We start from the raw sequence: 22411 nt of genomic DNA on the forward strand, positions 1-22411 counted from the left end.
GATTCAAGGAAGAATCTTTGTAGAAATAGCACAGTTGAGTTCATTGCCTTTTACATTTCTGTTTTTTCCAAAATCCATCATGCTCAGTTTCATCAGAGTTTACATGAAAAATTACTGGAGTTTTAGTTTATTTTAAGCTATGAAAATGAAGCAACTGCGCCAGCCCGGTGGCTCATGCGGTTAGAGCTCCACGCTCCTAACTCCGAAGGCTGCCGGTTCGATTCCCACATGGGCCAGTGGGCTCTCAACCACAAGGTTGCTGGTTCAACTCCTCGAGTCCCACAAGGGATGGTGGGCTCTGCCCCCTGCAACTAGAAACAGCAACTGGACCTGGAGCTGAGCTGCGCCCTCCACAACTAAGACTGAAAGGACAACAGCTTGACTTGGAAAAAAAGTCCTGGAAGTACACACTGTTCCCCAATAAAGTCCTGTTCCCCTTCCCCAATTAAAAAAAAAAAAATCTTTAAAAAAAAAAAAAAAGAAAAAAGAAAAAAAGAAAATGAAGCAACAATGTGAAATGGCTACCGAAACAGCTAACTTAAGTTGGAGCTGCATTTGTGGAATTATAATTTTCAGCTGAAGGGATGGCTATCACAAGTCCATTTAGCTTCCTCCCTGGAGCTAGAAAAGCACTGTAAAGAAATAGAGAGCAAGCGGGCACAAACTCCTGCAGGAATTCGCAATATCGCCAACCTCACAGGCCTGGATCCAATTGGGTCATTTAGGGAACAAGCAGAAGATAAAGCCAGAAGGAGCGTTGGATTCTCTAAAGTGGAAGCTTGACATGTCGGGATGGAAAGCCTCTACTCATGTTGGAAGGTAATAGGAAGCCATTGAAAGTTTTAGAGCACGATTGTGACCTCCTATGTAGGCTTCAATGGGAGGTAACAATCCAGAACCCTTCAGAAGCATCTCTATTTCCTGAGAGGAGACCCCAATTTCTATTCCCAGGTTTCACCTCACAGCAGCTTCAAAAGACTCCTGACCTTAACTCCCTCACCAGTAAAACAGATGTGTCACTTTAGGGTCTGAGAGAACCCAGTGGTGAACAAGGTATGGGGACATAGGGGAGACTTGAGGAGGAATTTGAGAGAGGAAGCAAGGGGTCAGAGACCCTGGACGACCAGAGAGAGGTCTCCAAATTCTTTCTGGCACTGGCCACCTCACCTTCTTCGTTGTGACTCAAACGACCTCTGAACTACTTGGTTCTTCACCTCCCCCAACAACAGGAGGCTGGCAACTGAGGTAACGAACAGGAAGAGCAGACTGCTCTTCACAGGAACAAGAAGCGCCACACAAATGCAGACCAGACCCCGTCTTCTGCTCATTGGCTCTCAGTGGTCTAGAAAGCTGCCCCAGATAATTTGACTCCATAGAGTCTTTATTGAGTGGGGTGGGGTGCCCAACTAAACATACCTCTGCATGCACACCCAGAATACAAATCAAAATGAGTGATTCCAAAGGACACTTCACTTCACAAAAGGACTGACCTCATTCTCTTTTTCTGAGACAGTGTGATGTACAGAGTCAGATAAACTCAGGTTCTGATCCAACACTACCTTGCCAGGTGACCTTCGACGAATCCCTTCATACCTCTGACCTTCAGACTCTTTCTCTGGGAAATGGAAAGTGTAATCTGTTCTCTAACCTCCTGGGGTTATCGTAAGGATTAAATAAGATAAGACCCTGTGTAAACTCGAAGCTGTATTATCACTGTTGTTGTGACCAGTGGCTCATAAAATGTGCCAAGCACCTCACACTTATTAACTCATTGAATTATGAAATAGCCACCTATCCTGGGGGTTTTTTCAATGTAATGTGCACTCTCCTTTGAAAGACTGAAAACTTCATTTGAAAAATAATTCATAACTAAAAATACTTAAGAGAATATAATTCGGTAACATGATTGGATGCAAAATTAACATACAAAATATCATAACCTTCAGATATACAATAACCCGTGAGAAGATATAAGAAATGCTTCAGTTACAATAGCACAAACAAAAAAAGAAAAGTACTTAGGAATAAACATTAAAAGATGTATAGAAAGTCTACATAAAGAAAGCATCTGAATGCTACTGAGAGATCCCAAAAGAGGTCTGAACATAAGAAAAGACATATTCTTAGATTGGAAGAGAAAACATAGTAAACATGTTAAATCTCTCTAAATTAATCTATAGTTTTAAAATGACTCAATGAAAATAGCAAACAGGTGTGAGTCTTTTTCTTTCTTTCTTTCTTTTTAACCAGACAAGCTGATTCTAAGGTTCTATGGAAAAAGAAACAAGAATAGTCAGGGAAATTAGGAGGGGGAGTAATGGGCGTGGTGTGGGGAATTAGCCCACCAGGAGTAAAGCATATTATAAAGCTACAATTTTAAATCAATATGGGCCTAGTTATGAGAAATACATCAGGCAGAACACAAAGTCCAGTAGTGAACCCAGATCCAGTCATTTAGGAAATTATGATGATTATATTTCAAGTGAATGGAGGGGGAGACAGATTTCAAATAAATGGTATTGGTTTGGCCATTCAAAAAGAAGTAAATTTAAATACTTTCCTTATACCAATATTGTATATATATCAAGATTAATACATGTACAAAAATAAGCCACAGGAATGCATCAAAGGCAGTATTTAGAGGGATATTTATAGCCTTAAGTCAACGTATTAGAAAAGAAGCAAGATTGAAAATCAATGAACCAAGCAACCATCTCAAGAACTTTGGAAAATAGACCCAAAATAAACAGAAGGAAGGATATAATAAAGACAATGTAGAAACTAATGAAATAGGAAACAAACATACAATAGAGAAGATCATTAAAGTCAGAAGTTTGTCCTTTGATAAGTCTAATTTTTTTAAATGAAACCATAAAAGTACTTTAAAAATGTGGGAAAAATCATTGTAATTTTGGATGGAGAAGACCTAAGCATGATATAATCACAGGCACTCCCTTTAACCTTCTGTTTTGTTCTCCAAATCACTTCTCACCATCTTGCACTCAATTCACTTTCCCGTTTATCGGCTTGTTGTCTGCTCCCCAACTAGACTAATGCTGTATGCTCAACACCTGGAAAGTCCTGCCACATGGTAGGTGTTTAGATAGAGATATCTGTTCAGTGACTGCTTAAAGAGTGGGCGAGGTATTTCTTTAATATACAAAGAGTTCCTAAAAATCAGTAAGAAAAAGAGAGAAGGATATGAATAGAAAGTTCAAAGAAAATAAAATGCAAGTTGTTCTTACACATATAAAAAGATACTCAATTTCATTCATAATGCAGAAATGCAAATTCAAAACTGAGATACAATTTTTTACCTATGGGGTTGGCAAATACACTTAAAAAAAAAGATCCATAACACTCATGCTGCTAATGCGAAAAGAGTTAAATTGTGCAGTCTCTGTGGAAGATAATTAAACCATATTTATCAAAATTACAAAGGCACATACCCACGGCCCACTGACCATAGTTATCAAAAGCAAGGGCTCATTTTGCACATGTGTTTGTTTAAAGACATTCTTCAAAGATATTCCTCGTAGCAGTGTTTGTAATTTTTAAAAATGGAAACAATTTAGATGTCTATCAACAAGAAACTGTTTAAATAATTTATGGTAGCTCCATGCACTGAAATTCTTTGCAGCCATCGAAATGAACAAGTATGCTCTCTTTTTCCTGGTTTGGAAACATCTCCAAAATGTACTGTTAAATGAAAAAAACATGCAGACTGGTGTGGAGAGGGTGTGACCATTTGTGTATTGTAGAGGCATAAAATATTTCTGGAACAATACATAAGAAACTGATACTAGGGCTTGCCTCTAGAGCAAGGAACTACGGGGTTGGGGGCAGGTATGGAAAAAAAGATTTACTTTTCATCATATACCTTTTGAATTTTATACCTGTACCGTGTATATTCAATATATCTATATCTGCTTCTATCTGCACATGAGATCTCTAGAAAGGGAGTGCCTGAAACTCCACGGTGACTTTTCTGCAGAGTAGACTGGGGCTGGAGGACCCTGGAAAGGGAAACTTGGTATTGGACTTACTTTAGTTTTAATCTTTCATTTCTTTGATGAGGTGCAATTCTTACCCATCCATTAAACTAGCAAAACGCATTTCTCCTTGCTCCTCTGGACTGCCCCTTTCCGCCTCTCTCTCCTGGGTCCCCACCTCCCCTCCCAACCCTCCATTCAGACACACTCTGCTTGGACTGTGGAATCAGACAGATGCAGATTCTTATTCTGACTCCGAGCTCCTCTCCTCATTTGTAAAAGGGGGATAACAGCAGTATCTGTATTACTGGGTGTGGTGAGGCTTAAATGAGATAACGTATATCCAGTGAGTGCTCAATAAATGACAGCTCCTGTTGGCATTAGCTTGCTTTTCTGGAACATGGCTATAACACCCATGGAGGGCTGGGTGGCTGAACCCTTCCAAGTCTTGTGCTGGAATGTATGCTTCCTCCCTTTAGCAGCTACCTCCAAACTTCAAAGGAAGAAAGAAGTGGCAACAGCTTTGAGTACTCAGAGTTATCTCCTACTATCTACTGAGAGCCGCAAGAACGTTCCTCTTGTTGGTACTCAAGGGAGTGGTGAAGGAGGGTGTCCCCAATTGCCCGCAAGCCCAGCATTCGGGGACCCCAAATTCCCAGAGTGAAGGAAGCCTGTTCAATGTAAAGAGAAGGGGGGGGTCTGCTCTTGTAGGAGCAATAGCAACTGGGTATGGGGTGGGGAAGGGAATGTGCCAGGTCATAAGAGAAAGGGAGGGGGCTGAGTGCCCCGACTGCAGGATACGGGAGGGAGAATCAGATGTAAAACCTGCCTTGCCCCAGGGCCAGCATGGAGCTTTCCATACCAGAGTCAAATATAGACCCATTTCCATAAAAGCACCAGCCTGCTACTATAAATACCGCAGCCAGTTTTCCAGGGTTCTCATGTGACTTTGATGCTTACCTTCTTGTCTGCGGGGATCCGTCACCATGGTGACCAGACCACGTGACCAGCCACTCTTCATTCACCGCAAGTTGCAGCATCCTGGGTTGGGGGTGGGGTGGTGAAGGGGGCTGGAGGGAGGGACGAGGACAGGGAGAATGAGGATGAACAATGAATAAAGATACATTGCCCAGTCTTGGGAGGAGGCTGCAGAATTCTAGCTTCACTGCAAGGGTGCTCTGACAGAATTATTCCCCAAGCTGCCTGTCAGGGGAGGGACATTTTTAGTTGAGAAGATTTAGACATCCCTGATTCTGAGTCAGAGAAGCAAAAGTTCAGAGCAGGAAGGCACCTCCCTGCACCTCTAAGCCACTGCCTCTGTCAGATGAAGAAAGTCAGGCGCAGAAAAGTGACTTGTCCCAGGTCACACGGCAAGTCATTGGCAACACTAGGGACAGAACGATGGCATGTGACATCAGCAGGCTCCTCTGCACGTCTTTCAGCCTGAGCTCTGGGCTGTGGCTGCAAGGGCCATAGAGATGTGTGACTGGGGAGTGGGACTTGGGTGCCTTTGCTCCCAGGTTGTCCCACCTGGTTGGAGTCCTAGGGCCTCCAAGAAGGTGAAAACAGCTCATTTAGTCTGTGCCAGGACTGGCCTTGGCCCCTGACCCCCCGCTGATAAAGGAGGAGAGAGGGGCTAATAAATCATGAGAAGTCCTGCAGTGTCGAGCAAAGGCAGGTGTAATCCTTGGAAATCTTTTTTGATCAGAATGTCCCAGATCTGGCCCCATCCTTCAAACTTCACCCAGTCCTTCGCCCTTTCTTGCTTGGTGCTGAGGATGAGATGAAAAGGCAGGAAAAGACCCGTCCTGCCCTCACAGAGCTGCCCTGCTTAAGTATATATGGATAAGCAAATAGAAGAGAATCTAGCTAAAGTTCTGCTCCAGAGATGTTTCAGTCTAAGGAGGGCTGCAGAAGTCAGGGAAGGCTTCCAGGAGGAGGTGCAGAGGAGGGCCCAAGCTGGGACGTGGAAGGGAAGGAATATTCTCGGGGATATCAGGTTATGGCACAGGACCAGGTATGTGGGCAGACGGACAGTGCTCTGACTGAAGTAGGCTGAGGGGACAACGCTGGCCAAGTCTTAGGATAGTTCGCTGCCTACCAGAGAGCTGATTCACATGGTTCAGTCACATGGCTTCAAGCAGCCAGTGGTGAAGAGTCCCGGAGGAGATGGATTCAGAGAAGACAAAGAAACTCTTGCCTTGAAATATTATATTCCTGAAAGAGACAGAGAACAAACACAGACATCAGCAGTGGGCTGTGTCACCACCCAGCCTTGGGACACATGCCCTGCAGGCTCCATGGAGGTTAAAACCCACTGTACTGGAGGCTGGTAGCAGCTGGAGTGTCCCAGGGCTCCATCTTCCTTATCCATCACCTACGCAGTCTCCATAGAGCTGTGGACACAGTGCCCACCTGCCCCTGCCCCACCAACGGCGGACTGGCCATAATCACCATCCTCAACCTCAAAGGTGAGACCAGTTAGTCTGATGAGGGAGGCCACACTTCCTCTGTGTTTCACCACCAGCTGAGCACCCACGCTGTGTGTTTACCAAGACCGCCAGCTACTGGAGTCCAGAGACAGTGCCCAATCTGTTTCTATAAGCTCCTTATAGCAGGGGCAATAGGTGGAAACACAAATTCACTCACCGCTAGTTGGTGTTAGCTCTGTGGTGCAGACAGAGCACAGCTTTGGAGACAGACCCCATTCTGTCCCTCCCTCATGTGACCTTGCGGAGCTTATTGAGACCTCAGTTGCTCATCTGTAAAAGGGGACAATGTTACCTACAGTTGTGAAAATTAGAGGCAATGATTACCAAGTGTCTGGCACACAGGAAGTGATGTTAAATGGCAGTGGTCTCTGGGGGTAGATGAATGGGTACGTTTCCTTGTGGGTCCTCAGCCTCCATGTCATTTGCTCCAGAATTCCCTGAGTCGTCCCACCTGAGACCTTCCTGTGCACCATCCCGCCTGCCTGGAAGCTTCTCCCACTTGGCTTCACTCCTCGGAAGCCTTTCTGTCCTTCAAAGCCCCATTTCAATGCCACTCCCTCCGGCCCACAGGATGCCCTGGGGCGATTCTGCCAGTTCTTATTCTTGGCCATGGTGCTGTCCTTCACACAGCACAGCCTGCCGTTAATGGCAATGACGACAAGAACAATCATTGTGCAACACCATGGACTGCGCTAAGCACCTAACATACATGAGACAGAGAGGGTGAGTGACTTGTCTGTGGTCACACAGCTAAAAGGTGGCATGGGTGGGATAAACACAAGTCCAGCTGGTCCCATGGCTTCTGCGTCCTCACCGTCAATTATACTCTCACTTGACCATCTTCACTCACTATTATAAGTGAGTGAACTCACAACAATATTATAAGCCAGTGTGGTGTGGCAGAAAAAACACAGATCCATGAGTCAGCTGGAAATGGGTTTAAAGCTCACCGTTGCCACCGACAAGTTGGGTGCCTGGAAATCCTTGTCCTCTGCAAATCTGTTTCCTCCCCTACAGCTATGAGCGGTCCAGTGAGAGGATGGGCCGATCTTATGCCAACCAACATTACCACTCAGAAAATGCTTTTTTTTTTTTATAAGAAAAGCATTTGCTAGGACTTGACTGCGTACCTGCACCAGCGCCATTCTAAGGGCTCTTGTGCATGTTTTCATTGTCTTCCCGACAACAACGCTACGAAGTAGACACTTCTTAGTATCCTCATTGTCCAAAACGAAAGCTTACAGAAGTTAAGAAACTTGCCCAGGGTGACATAACCAGGCAACAGCATTGGGAACTGAGCCAGATCCATCCCACCGTGATTCATGTGGCCTCTCCACACGGCAGGTGATGAACGATTCCTCACCCACGTCTGCTATAAGATAGTTCAAGCAGGAATCACCAATTCTGTTTTACAGACGGAGAAGCAAAAGCCTGAGGGTATTAAGTGACTTGCCCAAGGTCACAAGCCAGCCAGTGGCAGCGTCCATTCTAGAACTCAGAGCTGGTAAACCCAGTGCTCCACTTTCCCCCTCGCTCCCTGCAGCCTGTGGCTGGGATTCTTGGGAGGGAGACAGCGAGACTCTGGGACCATGGCCAGGAAGCTGGCCTCCGGCCTCATCCTGGGCCCAGGAAGCCTCCAACCATGGAGGAATTTGCTTTGAAGACAAAGGATGACTGACTCCTGGCGAGGAGACTCATTCTTCTTTTTGCTCCAGACAAATGGGAAGGTGCTGCAGATTCCATAATAAATCTTTTTGCTAAAGATGATGCATCATTCTGGGCTGGTTATGTGCATAGTCTTTGGACAGGATACAAGTCAATTAGTGGGACCAAGTTCCCAGCACTGAACAGAGATATTTTCATCGAGTGGTTGTAATGGAGCCAAAAAGCCTCCCGGGGATCCAGCTGGGACCTGGGTCCACTTGAAATTTGATGTGGGGGTGACTGTACAGTGGTGAGAACTGCCCGGGAGCCCAGCGGGGAAGGTGTCCCCCACTCTTGTCACGATGGCTTTCACTCCGTTTGTCCCTGAGGTCATCACAAGCTGTGGGCCAGCCAGGATTATTCTGCTTATTTTAGAATCCCCAGCCTAACATGTCCTCACTCTTAGCTGCCTCGATTTGAGGAAAGGAATTGCTATTCCAGGTCAAACCCCAAGAACAGAGCTGGAAACAGGGCGTTGCTTCCCCAGGCCTGAGGCTCAGAAACCCTTTCCTTTTACCCTGAGAAGCTCCTTATGCGAACCCCAAACACTTCCAGGCCATCCCTCTGCCCCCCCCAAAGCCTCTCAGTCATCACGGCTTGCGGAGGCTGGCCCCTGGAAACTGCTCTGCTCTAGCAGACCGGCCTTCCCGCATCCCCCAAACCCTAAATCAAGTACAGGCTCGTCCTCCGAGGTCAGGAATTTTAAACCTAAAATGTTTGCTGCTCCAAGAGGGTCTTATGGCCTGAGTGCAGCATTCAGTGTTTCAGAACCAAGGTTTAAGGTACTAGCAGGAACGCTGGCCTGGGAGACACGGGCTTCACTTACTGCTGTGTGGCTTTGGGTAGGTCTTTAACCTCTCTGGGCTCCCATTTCCTCATGTAAAAATGTGGCCAATGATTCTTCCTAGCTCCAAAATGCTAAGATCCATCCTATGGGTTTTTAAGAAGGCAGTTGGAGGCGGCTGGAGCATAAGATGAGGGGCTGCAGGTGATAAGAAATAGGGAGGGGAGAGATTAAACAGAGAGAGCAGGAGTCTGAATCACAGAAGTTGAATGTCATGTTACAAAGCTTAGGTTTTCTTTTAAAGCTAATGGAGAACCAGGGGAAAATTTTAAGCATGGGAGTGGAGTTGCCAGATTTAGCAAATAAAAAAGACCAGACATGTAGCTAAATTTGAACGGGCATCCTGTGTGGGAATGATAGACAAAGCTCTTTGGCCACTGAGTGGAGAATGTATTGGAGGGGACAAAACAGGAAGCAAAAAGCCTGTCTAGGAGGTTATTTTTATATTCCAGGCAACAGTTACAAAAGTTAATATTTGTTGAACACTTGTTTTTTGCCAGGCACTGTGCTAAGCATTCTGTGCACATAAATTCATGTAATTCTCCTACATAACAAGGAGTGATATCTAGTATCTTTCCCATTTTACAGGTGAGGAGACTGCAGCACAGAGAGGTTAAATAACTTGTTGAGGTCACACAGCTAGTTAGTGGCAGAACTGGGATTGGAGTCCCAAGATCACATGTCTAAGCTCTGCAACATACCCCTGGGGGCCAGGCAGTGGGAACTGGATGACAGTTAGAAGTTGTTTAGAAGCCCTTGGGCTGGGTGTTGGGATACTGTAACTAGTAAAGAAGTCAGAAGGAAGGCTCAGGAGTCACATTGTATTCAATTCACATGTTCAGATCACTTGATACTTTTCAAAGCAGGAAGAAAGGCTCATAAGAAAAAGAACCCTGGCCGACTGACTGGGCTACCCACTGCCTCAGAGGGTGGGGGAGGGCGCATGGCTCATAACACCAGCAATGGCCAGGGAGCTGTGTCCTACACAACTAGACTGAGAAACAACGGCTTGAACCGGAAGGGGTGGGGGTGCGGGGAGGTGGAAGAAAGGGGGAAAGAAAAAAAAAAGAAAGAAAAAGAACCAACACTTCTTCAGCTTCTACCAAACACCATGCAGGGGTACAGCGACTCTGGAGGCATTTAGGAGGCATGATCTGCAGCATGGTAGTTGCTGGATGTGGGATAAGGGCGAGAGACGGGTAAAGGCAGACTCAAAGGGTTCTGGTTTGGGAAGGCGGAGGGCAGTGTTAAGCAGAGAGCCTTTGGGATAATGAGCAGCATGGGTGTCTGGGCCCCAAGTGATGGGGGTTGGAGAGAAGAAGATACACTCTCTCCATGCTCAACTTATCAGGTACAAGACAAAGAGGAAACAGAGGCCCAGCTCTAGAGGTTAAGTGACTGCTGGAGTCACACAGATGGTAGGTGTTAGGGCAGAAGCTGGAACTGAAGTCTCTTGACTATATCTGGGGTGAGTGGCACAGACAACCCCCTTGTCTAAGTTCAAAGATGGGCTCAAGATGGAGATACCCCGAAACACAAATCCTGGTCAGTATTTTGGGGCCACTGTTTGATGAAGTTTCAGGTGTTCCTATACACTCAGCTCTGAGAGCAGATCTTGCCCCTTCCACTCTGAAAACAAAAGCTGAGGGCAGAGCTGGGATGAATTTTAGGTGCTGTGAGCCAAGAACAGTCTCTCTGCAACAGTTTTTCTCCATCTGTGAACAATATCCACAGCAGAGTCATTTTGAGGATTAATGGAGGTAAATAAATGGGAAAGCAATGCACAAATGTTAATTTGTGGTTGGGATATTGTTTCATTCTTCTGCCTCCGCCACTATTCCCTCACACCTTCCATCCTCCCCCATCTTCTCTCCGGCTCTGTCCTCACATTTCCTTATCTTCCTTCTTTTTAGACGGTGGGACAGGGCCCAGTCTATGGAGTATCTGCAAAGGAGCAGCCTAGAGACAGCATGCTGCCTCCCATCTCAGCTAGCCTAGTTCACTCCTCCCACCCCCTTGCCAGCCCCCCCCACGTGCCACATAGGACAGCCCACCACCTCAGGACCAGCTGGCCACCCCTTCCTGCTTCTACATCCAGCGGCCTCCAAGGAGCCCTGCCCACTGTTGCCCAGGGAGCTGCCAGAGGTGGCAGTAGGGACAAGGAGAGGCTCAGGGATTAGGAGGCTCTGGCTCCGATGGCCTGGAAATGTACAAAACCTGTCCCTAGGGACCCAGCGAGAGACTGACGTCAAACCGAGGCTGAAAATATAATCTGGAAAGTCATGCAGCACTGAGACAAATGAGCCACTCTCCCAGCTAGGAACATGGAGTGTGAGGAAGAGAATAAACTCCAGCTCTTTAGTCTCCAGACAGCAGGGTTAGCCACTGCAAGGCGCTAGAATGCCTGCTGAGCGGTCTCGGGATCCCCAACACCCCATTAAGGGCACCTGCAACACCCTTTCTCCCCACTCACACACTCCTAAGAGCAACCCGCGCCCTAAGAACAGAGAGGCACCAAGGGAGCAGTAGGGGGTGGCCCAGCACCCCTCCCCCTCCCCAGGGAGTCTCCAGCCAAGCCAGTGTGGTGGGGACAAGACCTCTCAAACCACACCCAGAGGGCCCGGCGAGCTGGGACCAAGGACCCCGTATGAGGGCCAAGGTCCCAGCCGGCACTGAGCTCTGCAGCCTTTGCCTTCCTGGGGAGCTTGCCTTACTGTTAGGGGAGCAGGCTCTTCTTGGCGTGGTGTCCAGGGTCTTGGCGTCTCGAGCAAAAAATTGAATGAGGCACCGAAATACAGTGGTAAAGAGTAGTTTATTAGAAGTGATAGTACACTCCAAAGAAATAGGACCGGACCTGAGCAACAGAGAATGGCTCGAGGGCCATCATTAGAAGAGAAAGGACACTCCAAAGGGTTTGGAGTTTTGGAGCAGCCCCGAGCAAAGGCAAGGCTCAAGAGAGGCTCAAAGGGCTTGGACTGGCAGGGACTTGGAGATTTTATCCTTTTTTCTCTAGAATGGGCTGTTCCTTTCCTGGCTTGGGACCACTTGATTGACAAGAGGCCATTACCTCATCTTTTTAAACTTTGCATTTTCCTTCCCAGAATCCAGTCTGCTATAATGATATTAATGAACTTCCGGGCTTATGTATAGCATAATGACGGTATAATGAGGCCCAGGTGAAATGAAGGTCTTTGTGACCTTTACTGCGCAAGTGCAAATGACTGGTCTAATCTAGTTGGGTATTTTGCACCCATTTGTAATTATCTCTAGAGGTAGATGATTACAATGAAAAGGGGACGTTTTTGGGTGGAGAGGGGAGGTCTTTTGGGCAGCATTCTGTGGATTATGCAGAAATGCAGAGACCTGATGCCTATCTCTGTCTGCCTTGTTTTCCCCTTGAGAGATGTGATCCCCATAAAATCTCGATGGGAAGTTGAGGGACAGGAGGTCTTTTCTTCTGTATCTGCTTCCTGTTGGACAGGGGCACAGAGCTGTCCCTGCCTATTGGGGGGATTCGTGGAACTTTCGCCCTATCTGATCTCAGGTGAGATGAAGGAGTCTCGAAATCTGCTTAGAAGACAGTGTTGGCTTCTTTGGTTGCTGCTGGCAACCTTGCTGGGGTATCCTCTGCATCCCCAAGGCCCCTGAATGAGGAAAAGGAGATTTTAATTAATCCATGCAACACGTCATTCGTCATTCGGGTGTTGTTAATTGTCCAGGAGTTAGGCCCGGAACGGGTGGGTAGGAGAGAACACTAGGCTGCAATGATTACAATCAACAAGTATGAATCACACGTTTTAGGGTAATTATCTAAAGCAGGCGTAGGAGATTTCTATGATTCAGGTTAAAAACAATCTATTATTTACGATTAAGAAACTAACGGAGTTAAAACACTAAAGAAAGAAGATTTAGAATTTCTGCAGTGAGAAGGCCTTTCATTTGGCTTGTATCATTACCATCTCATCTTCTCTCCTCTCCCCAAGTACTTGTTGGTGTCCCCTTTACTACAGGAGAAACTGAAGTCCAGAGCTGTTGGGTGGCCGGGTGCCTACTCCACAGGCAGTCCCTTTCAGGGAGGGCCCTGGAAACCTCTGGAGCATATGGTGCTCAGAGACCAGACTGCCTGCCACTCTCAGACATCCAAGTAGCCCCCTCAGACTGGTGGGAAAGGAGCAGAGGAGCCCCAGGCTGAGGGCCAGCATGGGAATGGGGCTTTCTGAGATAACCAGCATTGTCAAAGGCAGATGTCCCTGCCCCCATCCCTGCCCTTACCACCCCACACCCCCCAACCCCCACCCTCACCTCTTGGATCTCCATAAGCTCCCAGGAAGTAAAACAGTCCCAGGGAAAGTGATAGGGTTTTCCCCCCCCCATCCCTGCAAGGTGAAAAAGGTTAAATTTTCACCACTCTGTGGCAATAGAGACAAAGGAGAATTTAAGCTGTTTTAGAAAATAGAGCAACTTGGATTAATCTCAACCCTGAGTTGGAGAGTCTTCTACATACTTCTACATACTTTCATATCACTGTATCTCATTCCCTCTTCTGGTCTTCCCCTACAGATGCTCTTTTTTTTTTCTCCTAAAGATTTTATTGGGGAGGGGGAACAGGACTTTATTGGGGAACTGTGTGGACTTCCAGGACTTTTTTCCAAGTCAAGTTGTCCTTTTAATCTTAGTTGTGGAGGGTGCAGCTCAGCTCCAGGTCCAGTTGCCGTTGCTAGTCGCAGGGGACACAACCCACCATCCCTTGCAAACTTGCAAACTTGTAGTTGAGAGGATGTGCTCCAACCAACTGAACCATCTGGGAGCTCAGCGGCAGCTCAGCTGAAGATGCCGTGTTCAACCTTAGTTGCGGGGGAGGGGGGGGCAGAGCCCAACGTCCCTTGAGGGAAGGGACTCGAGGAGTTGAACTGGCAACCTTTTGGTTGAGAGCCCACTGGCCCATGTGGGAATCGAACCGGCAGCCTTCGGAGTTAGGAGCCTGGAGTTCTAACCAGCGTATGCTCCAGAGAGGGCCCCTGGACTCAGAGCTCCATGAGGGTGGGGGGAGGCTCTGACTGCTCACTATTAGGTCCCCAGCCCAGCCCAGCACTGGTGCCTGGCACAGGGGAGAGGCACCTGACACACAGCCACTAAATAGTTACAAAAGCAGCTAGGAGACAGGAAGTGCAGCTGGGGGCTGGGTCAGACAGGACTTGGTCTGCCTTTTATGGGCTGCGTGATCAGTCACTTGAGTTCTCTGAGTCTCTAAGAGGAGGGTAACCATGCCTGTCTCGCCCACTGTTTAAATGTGATGGGACCTGTGTTTACTGCTGAGCCAGAAAATGGCAGGAGACCCACAAACACTGGGAAGTGCAGACAGAGGCAGAGCTCACCCTCCCAACGCATCCCTGATTCTGGTGCCACTTCAGGGGCTCCCATGGGGCCGCTCCCATGAAACGCACCTCCCCACTAGTTCTCACGATGCCTCCTCCTGCACTGTGTTCCGGCAGGAGCCCGCTCTGTCAGACAGTAGATTACATGGGTTTAGTACAAAGAGTTGGCTTACGTGAGTGTGGGGGTGCTGGCTAAGCAGGGCCGAGGTCCGTGGGGCAGGCACGTAGGAAGGGAAAATCATGGGCAAGCTGAAAACCACAGGCAGGAGCTGAAGCTGCTGGTCACAGGCCTGAGTCCCTGCAAGGAGAGCCTAAGCCTTCTCTTCACAAGCTTCCGACTGATTGAGTTGGGGCCACCCAGTGTCATCTTCATACCTTCGAGTCATTTGCTTAGGAACTTGAATCACGTGTGCAAAATCCCTTTACCACAGCACCTAGATTAGCGTTTGATTGGGTAATGGGGAGACGAGGGGGGAGTGTATGCTACAAAACGGCTGCTGCCTCCCTTCTGAGGAGAAACTATCACTTGCAGCCCCACCCCTCTCTCCCCATGCCCCATCCAGAGTCCCCTCCCCCTTTTTGTTTCCTGTTGAAAAAAGTGGGTCGATGTTCCACAGAATTTCTCACAGGCCAACTGCCTTCTAGCTTGTGGGAAAGTGAAAGTCTTCATTCCCAAGACTGTCAGCTAAGGGTTCATCACCCTGGCTTCTCCCAAGCAGATGCCCCCCCATGCGACTTGTCAGTGGCACTGAGCCAGGTGAGAGCTGGCTCTTTAGGGTGGCGCTGGAGGCATTGGAGTACCTGTGGGGGGGCCCTGGGCTCTCATCCCTGGAGCCCCAGGAGCCAAGCCACGGGCGGTGGCAGTCTGAGTGTTGCTCTAACTCTGCAGCCAAGGGATCCTCGTCAACCACCCCTCCCTGCAGTAGACCCCTTTGGGAGCGCATCCTGTTGACTGCAATAGAGACCAGTGGACAAAGTGGGGGAATAAGAATAAGTCTTCATCCTACCTAGCACTTTTGAGTTTACAAAACACTTTTACATACTCGTGTTTATTGGGTGGTAGTTAAGAGCTTAACTGCCCCACAAGGAGGGCATTCTTCTCCCCATTGAACAGATGAGCCCACTGAGTCAGAGAGACCAAGGGACCAACCCACAACCTCACAGTTAGGGAGTGTCTCCAGGCTCGATCCCAAGTCTTCAGGTTCCACCTCGAACACTGTTCTTTCTCACCATCTTGCCTTCCTGTCCGAAAGGGCTGCCATATTCACAGCACAGAGGAGGGAAGAGCTGGGCTAAGATGGCCCCAGGAAATGAGGCAGCACAGAGAGATGTAGAGTCTAGAGAAAATACTCCTCACTTCACTTAAAGCGAAAATGCATTCTCCTCAAATGCCTTTGCCCATGATGCCAGTTACGGGGCTGCTCACACAAAGTCGTGGAGTCCGAGCGCCCGACGCTGCTGTCCCTACAGCCAGGCTGCGCTGGAGGGAGGGGGCAGCAGTGGCTCAGGAAGGACAGCCATCCGAGAGAACCCTCTCTGTGGCCTCAACACTGTCACAGGACACATAGGGACAAAACCCCTCCAGAGTCTGTGTTCTAATGTATGTGTGTGTATGTGTGTGTGTGTGTGTGTGTAGAAGGGGGGTTGCACTTGGAGTTGGTCAGGGAAATAAAGTACGAGGGGGCGGGTAGAGCCTGGGAGGACCAAGGCTTTCTTTCCTCAATGTGCCATCATTCAAGTTTAAACAGCATCGGTGTCCTGAGGTTGTCTGCATGAGATGAGCGACCTGTGGGCGGCTCCGAGGGCCTTCCCTGATGGACAGCAGCTTTGATCCTGGGGTCTCTGGCTCATAAATAATGTCCCAGGCATGGGTGCCCTGGGACTTCTCCAAGGGCAGCTGGCTGACAAGGCCAATTCGGCCGGGCCTCGGCAGGCAGACCTGGCCCCACTGCAGTGCTGTGATGGGTTTATGGCCAGCGGGCAGACAGTAGTTACCTCAGATTTATCACCCTTCCACAAGGGCAGAGGGAGCCGCTAAAGGCTGCCAGGGAGCCCTTAAATCACTGTGATGGGAAATGCTGTTGGAGGGAGCGGAGGGCAGGTAGGCAGGAGCCATCCTGGGGGCTGGGGCTTCCTGCTGACTCCTCAGGTTACAGTCTTTTCCAGAGGGGGATTTACAGCCCTGGAACCCAGTGGAGCCAAGTAGCCCCCTGGGGAGGAGCCAGGAGGGACTGCAGGAGCTGAGCCAGGAGAATGAGGGTTCCTGGGGCCAGCCCAGCTGGTGAGAGGAAGTGCAGGGCCATGAGAGCAAGTACGGGGACCCTGCACCCAACGTGCTGGCCTCTGTGGCTGTGAGGCGCTTTGTCTTCAGCCAACACTGCAGATGTGCCTGTGAGGACAGTCCCACCTCCCTGGCAGGATGTCCATCTGTGAGCAAGGCTGATTGCGGCAACCTTGTGTGGGCAGAAGTCTGCGCCCTTTCTCTGGGAGTGTGTCTGTTTTAAGGGTACATGCGTGCAACGAAGCCATTTCCCTTTATACCCGAGCCTTGGGCTGGGCAGATGCATTTATAGGTCAGTATTGCACATGTAGGCAGGTGGGTTCTGGGGCCCTGCCCACACCTGCCCACTGTGTGAGCCTGGGTAAATACAAGAGAAAGAAGACACAAGGAGGACGAGGAGAAGAGCTGGTGGTGGTTAATGGAAGGGCGACTACTTACGAAAGGAATGGGAAGGAAGAGAAGGTGAGCAGGGGTAGGTGGAAGGAGACATAAGGAATAGTGAGAGAAACAGCTAAAAGCAAGCACCCAGATGTCCACAAAATGCAGCCAACTCGGCCCCAATGTGGTCAGAGAGAACGGGAGAGAAAGGGTAGAGAAGAGGTTCAGGAAGAAAAGCAGAAAGGATGGGAGAAGAGGAAGGTGACTCAAGAAGGGAAGAGTGGGACGAGGCAGCCAACAGAAAGCACCATCTGCTCCAGAGGGCACTGGGCCCAGGCTCTGCCGCTGGTCTGGCCTCAGCCACCTCTGTGAGCGACAGCTGGCTTGGCGCAGGACACTACCCCAGGGCAGCCTGCCCTCTGGCCGCTCCCTGCCATGGGCTGGCAGCCACCCAAGCCCAGCACAGAGCACAGGTGGGGCAGGTGATCCGGAAGGCCAGCATGCCACCTTGGAGAGTTCACACAGAGAAAGAGTCCCTGTCCTTAGATAGACGTGGGCTGACTGCATGTTCCGGCAACCCTTGCAAAGCCAACCGTCACCCAGGACACAAATGTGCCTACCATGTGTCCCTCTCCATGTCCCTATGTGTCCTATGAACACCCCTGTCCTGACGACATGAGGCATCACTTGAACATAGCAAAGTTGGCCAGGCCACCTCTTCCTGCAGCGCTCACAGTTCCTGGGCTTGCCTCTGCGGTCTTCCTTTCTGTCCTCCAATTTGCTGCATGGGATCTTCTGGCCGAGCCACCTGGGCCAGGTGGGTCAGCTGGGTTCCTGCAGCCTGAACCCTCAGAGCCAAGGTCTGGGGCCACACACTGCAAGCAGCGCGGAGCCTACATCTCCCTCTGCAAACCTGGTTCTGTCACTGTAGCCCCACCCTACATGTATGAGGTGTCTATTTGTTTGTGGGTGTGCGCCTGGGGTGTGTCTGCATGTCCATGTGTCTCTGGATGTCATGAGGCACCCAGCAAGGTCAAAAGCGGGGTGTGCTGAGCAGGGACAGTTCTCCAGGTGTGACTTGTGGAGCTCTGGGTGTCAGGAAATGTCCCTCAGGTGCCCTTCAACTGCCCTCCTTTTTCATCCTTCACCAGTTCAAATGCCACCTCCTCCTTGAAGGTTTCCTGAGACTCCGCTAGAGAGACCACTCCCCATTTGTGCTCCCACAACTGCTGGGCTGAGCCTAGCACTTTAGTTGGCTTACTACCAATGATTTGATTAATACATACAAAATATATGACACAGTCAACACTTGCTGTGGGGGTGTTCACACCCCCTGGTGTCTGGGCCTTTTTGATATCCCCTCACTCTGAATGTGGGCAGGATGTGTGACTCTAACAGATTCGGGCATGTAGGATCTCCCGAGTCCCTGAAACATTGTAAGCTGCCTCCTTCTTGAATATATGCAAGAATTTTCATCCTGGCAGATTATTCCCGGCCCCATCATTTGGGACTCTGGGCAAAAGCGACGTGCCTACCTACCAACACAGTACATCTCAAGTTTAGACTGTGCCTGGCCCTTAGGGGTTTCCTCGGCCCCTCCACTGCACCATGTAGTCAGGGTCAGCAGGGGGCGCACTTCCCTCTAAAACGCCTTCTCAGGCAGACAGGCTCCTTGCACCAACCTAAGTCCCTAGCACAAAACGTGGCACATAGTAGGACCATTAGCGATGTTTATTGATCGAAAATAAAGGATTGATAAAATAGCACACAAACCAGGGAGTGGTGCCTGTTTCCCTCAGAAAGACTGTTTTGCCAGGAACCAGGGGACCAAGGGTATTGGCCTGCAGGTGATACAGGGCGGAGCTAAGAGGAGCAGCCAGATTTCTCTGTGGACGGGAACACACAGCTGGAAATCTGGATGTGGTGAGTGTCCGGGGATCCCTCCTACTTGAGCAAAGTTATTATCTGTCGGGACCTGTGTGTCCTTTCCTGGTAGGAGAGAGGTGCTGCGGGGAAGTGGCAGAGCTACAGGCCACCAGCTGCAGTTTAAAAAGAGTGCTTTCCCCATTCCCACCTCAAGTGGGACAGCGGAGAAGGGAGTCTTCAGCTGGTTCGTTGGCACAGGTTTAAATTCACCTTTGAAATAAGGTGAAACCAGGCACAAGGAAGGGTCTCCAGGGCAGGCAGCCCAAGAGCTGGGGTTCTCCACGCAGAATAGGATTCTAACCCATCCTTACAGCCTGAGGCACAGCCCTGCCCCCAGCCTCCCAAAGTACTCCCACCTGCAAGTCCATCCATTAGGGGACAAAGCCTGTCACCCCACAGTGGGAAATGCACCATTGAGGAAAACTATCCCTAGGACAGGGGACAAACAAGTTCTCGTCAAGTTCCAAGTGCTAGTGTACTCTCTCCTGTGCCCAGCTTTCCGAACAGGGATGGGAGCAGGGGGTCCTTGGAAGGGTGGAGTCAGTGGTGGGAGGCACGCATGGGCACAGAAGGGCAGAACAACTTTCCTTCCTCCCAGTTTGGGCCTGGAGTCCTCTTCCCCTGCAGTGCTGGTGACAAAAGCAGTGGAGGTGGCTGCTCTCAGCGGCCCTGACACTCCCACTAACTAGAGAGAAAATAAAAGCTCCCCTATCCTTCATGCCAGCTTCTCTTGGCAAAAGAAATAAAACGGCCCACTTATTTTTATCGCTCACAGATTTCCTGGGAAATGGGCTATTAGTTCCCCTAATGTAAAGATAATAGGCTCATCCCCCTTGCAAATGGCACAGCCCCAGCACCAACGGCTCACAGAACCAGCAGGGGCTGCTCCTTTGAAGGACCAAAGGCCTGGGAGCAGGAGCAGCAGGACTAGGACCCGTTTGGGAACCCGGGGGCAGGCTGGGGCACCCCACTCCCAATCTGCAGGTGCTGGCTGCAGCCACTCCATTGATGCCCCCTGACTTTCCTCTCCTCTTGGCTGGGGGTCAGGGGCTGAGGCAGCGGTAAAAGAGATGGTCATTAGCTAAATGAGGGTGTCTCTTTCTCTGGGTGGTGGGACCACTGCTACTAAGCAGGCTCACAGAGCCAGAGATGGTTTCCAGGGTCTCTCCCTGACTCTGCCACTGACCCCACCCCTGGAAGACATTACTCAATTGTACAGTGTTCACATCTAACCCTCACAAATGCCTAGGGGTAAGGAGACACTATTATAATGAGCCCAAATTAACAGGTGAAAAACATGAGCATCAGACAGGTGAATCAAGGTCGTGCAGCAAGACAATGGCTGAGGTAGGACTGGAATCAGACACCGGGCCCCGCGGGCCAAGGACGGATGTTTTTAGGGAAATAGGCCCTGCTTGTTCCTTTTAAGACATTCTCTCTCTGTCCCCCTCTCTCTGTCTTCATCACCCAACAATAGCACTTCAGGGACCTTATAGGGGACCAGGCTCTCAGCGAGCTCCCTGTTCCCCTGGTACACAGGGTGAGAGGCTCCTCGGCCCTTGGCGAGGCACACACACCAGGAACAGAGAAAGGGCCTGGCAATCTTGTCTTCAGGGACTGGCCCTCCATGCTAAGCTCAGGGCCCCGTGAGTTGGTGGCTGGTGTCTGGGCATTTAGTCACATAGGCTATACGCCAGTTTTATGTTGCTGCTTTACTTGTCGTATTGATGTCCTGTCTCTCCATCTAGGCTGCACACTCCGGGAGGGCAAGGATCCTCACTGGCACCGTTTTTGCCCCAGGGAGCCTGGGCATGCTGGGCAGGTAATGGGGACTCTGTGACATCTGTGAATTGATGAGGCATGGTTCTGTTCGCACTGGCCATGGGGACTGTGTCACTATGTAAACTGCCCTTTCTGCCTGAGCTTCAGTTTCCTGCTTTCCTGGTCTGTGTGCATCTCCCTTTGACCTCCAGGCCTGGCGCGCAGTAGATGCTCTCCTCCCATTCCTACCTCTGCTGTCTCTGTCCCTTAAGCTGTGGAGGCACGAGCAGGCAAACAGCAAGGAAAGCCTCACCCAGAAGGCTGGGGACAGCTAACTATATCCCCTTCTCTTGGCTGTTCGGAGTCTGGAGGTAGACGCCCTGGCCTGAGGCTGTGGAAAGTGAACTCACGTTATCTTTGTTTCAAAGAAGAAAAAGGGTCTGTCTAGAACCACAGAGGTTGGCTAACAGCCCAGGGGTTACCAGGCATGTCTGGGCAAACTGCCTGACCCAGGAGATGGTGCCCAGCCTACGGGGCGGGGGCCAGCCTTTGACAACCCTTTTGGGCTGCCCACGGGGGGGATCAGAACCCCTTCTAGGAGATGATGAGGGGGTGGAATCATTGTGTTTCAGAGGGGAAACCACAGGCCCAAGAGATGACAGAGGGGTCCAAACTCCCTCCAGCTGCTTTGAAGTTGCAAAAAGGAGTGAAGACGCATCTACACCAGCTATTGGGGAGTCACCAGGGAACATTAAAGACAAGGCTGGGCAAAGTTGGGCGTGTAAATAAGTAGGGTGGCCGGTTTACTGATCAGCTTTCTCCTCGTCTGGGGGGTCCGAGCCCACAGCCTCAGGCTCCCGCTCCTCTGCGGGCTCCACGACTGGCTCCTCCATCAGGAGGTCCTGTGCCAGCTGTTCCAGGTGTGCCAGGCTTATCCTCTGCAGGCGCTCCTCGTGCTCCTGCCTCAGCAGCCGAAGCACTGCCTTGGCGTCCTGGGGCCCAAAGTGTTTGGCGAGGACCCGGGCCAGCTGGTGCCACAGGGGCTGGGGCTGGGGCTGGGGCTGGGGCTGGAGGACCTTCTCGGGTGCCGTCTTCTCCACGGGCTGCATGATGACATTGATAGAGGCGTTCGGTCCGATGCAGTAGTCTGAGAGACACTTTTCATCAGCCGGAAGCTGGCCTCAGAAAAGCAGGGGCTGCTGGCCCGCAGCCACCTACAGTGGCTTCAACGCCAGCCTCTTCAGCATGGCCACGCTCTTCTGCCCAGACACATTCAGGCAGCATCCCTGGCCCAGGAGCAGCTTGACCATGAGGAACATGGGGGCGGAGAGCGGATTCAGGAGGGACCCATGCTCTGGCGGCTACGCTGAGGGTTAAGGGGCCGGAAGAAGATGGCTTCTCCCTATCAGTGGAAGGTGGTGGCCCCGAGGGCCTAGCCCAGGAGGGCAGCCATTGGTTGTGCACAGTGATGTCACAATGTTGCAGGCGGGCTCTGATCTTGGGGGAAGTCAGAGGGACATTTGGGGCACAGAGCATTCTTCCTCCTTGGGAGCACGGAGGAAGGTAGGAGAGGAGAAAAGAGGGGTCAGGAAAGAAAACAGAGGATCGGGAGAAAGGACGGGGAGATGGAGCATGGGAAGGCCCAAGAGGAGAGGGGG

General features: G+C 50.2%; 1 protein-coding gene across 1 annotated transcript; it reads right to left on the reverse strand.

Moving 5' to 3' along the window:
• Positions 1-21556: 21556 nt before the first annotated feature.
• On the reverse strand, positions 21557-22072 carry UBL4B (ubiquitin like 4B; the record flags this gene model as incomplete). The annotated part of the gene is given in 3 exon segments (XM_081025265.1): positions 21557-21934; positions 21938-21967; positions 21971-22072. Coding segments are annotated over 3 exon segments (510 nt in total).
• Between the last annotated feature and the right edge of the window lie 339 nt (positions 22073-22411).

This window comes from Rhinolophus hipposideros (assembly GCF_964194185.1).
Source record: "Rhinolophus hipposideros genome assembly, chromosome: 19".
NCBI classification, from domain to species: domain Eukaryota; kingdom Metazoa; phylum Chordata; class Mammalia; order Chiroptera; family Rhinolophidae; genus Rhinolophus; species Rhinolophus hipposideros.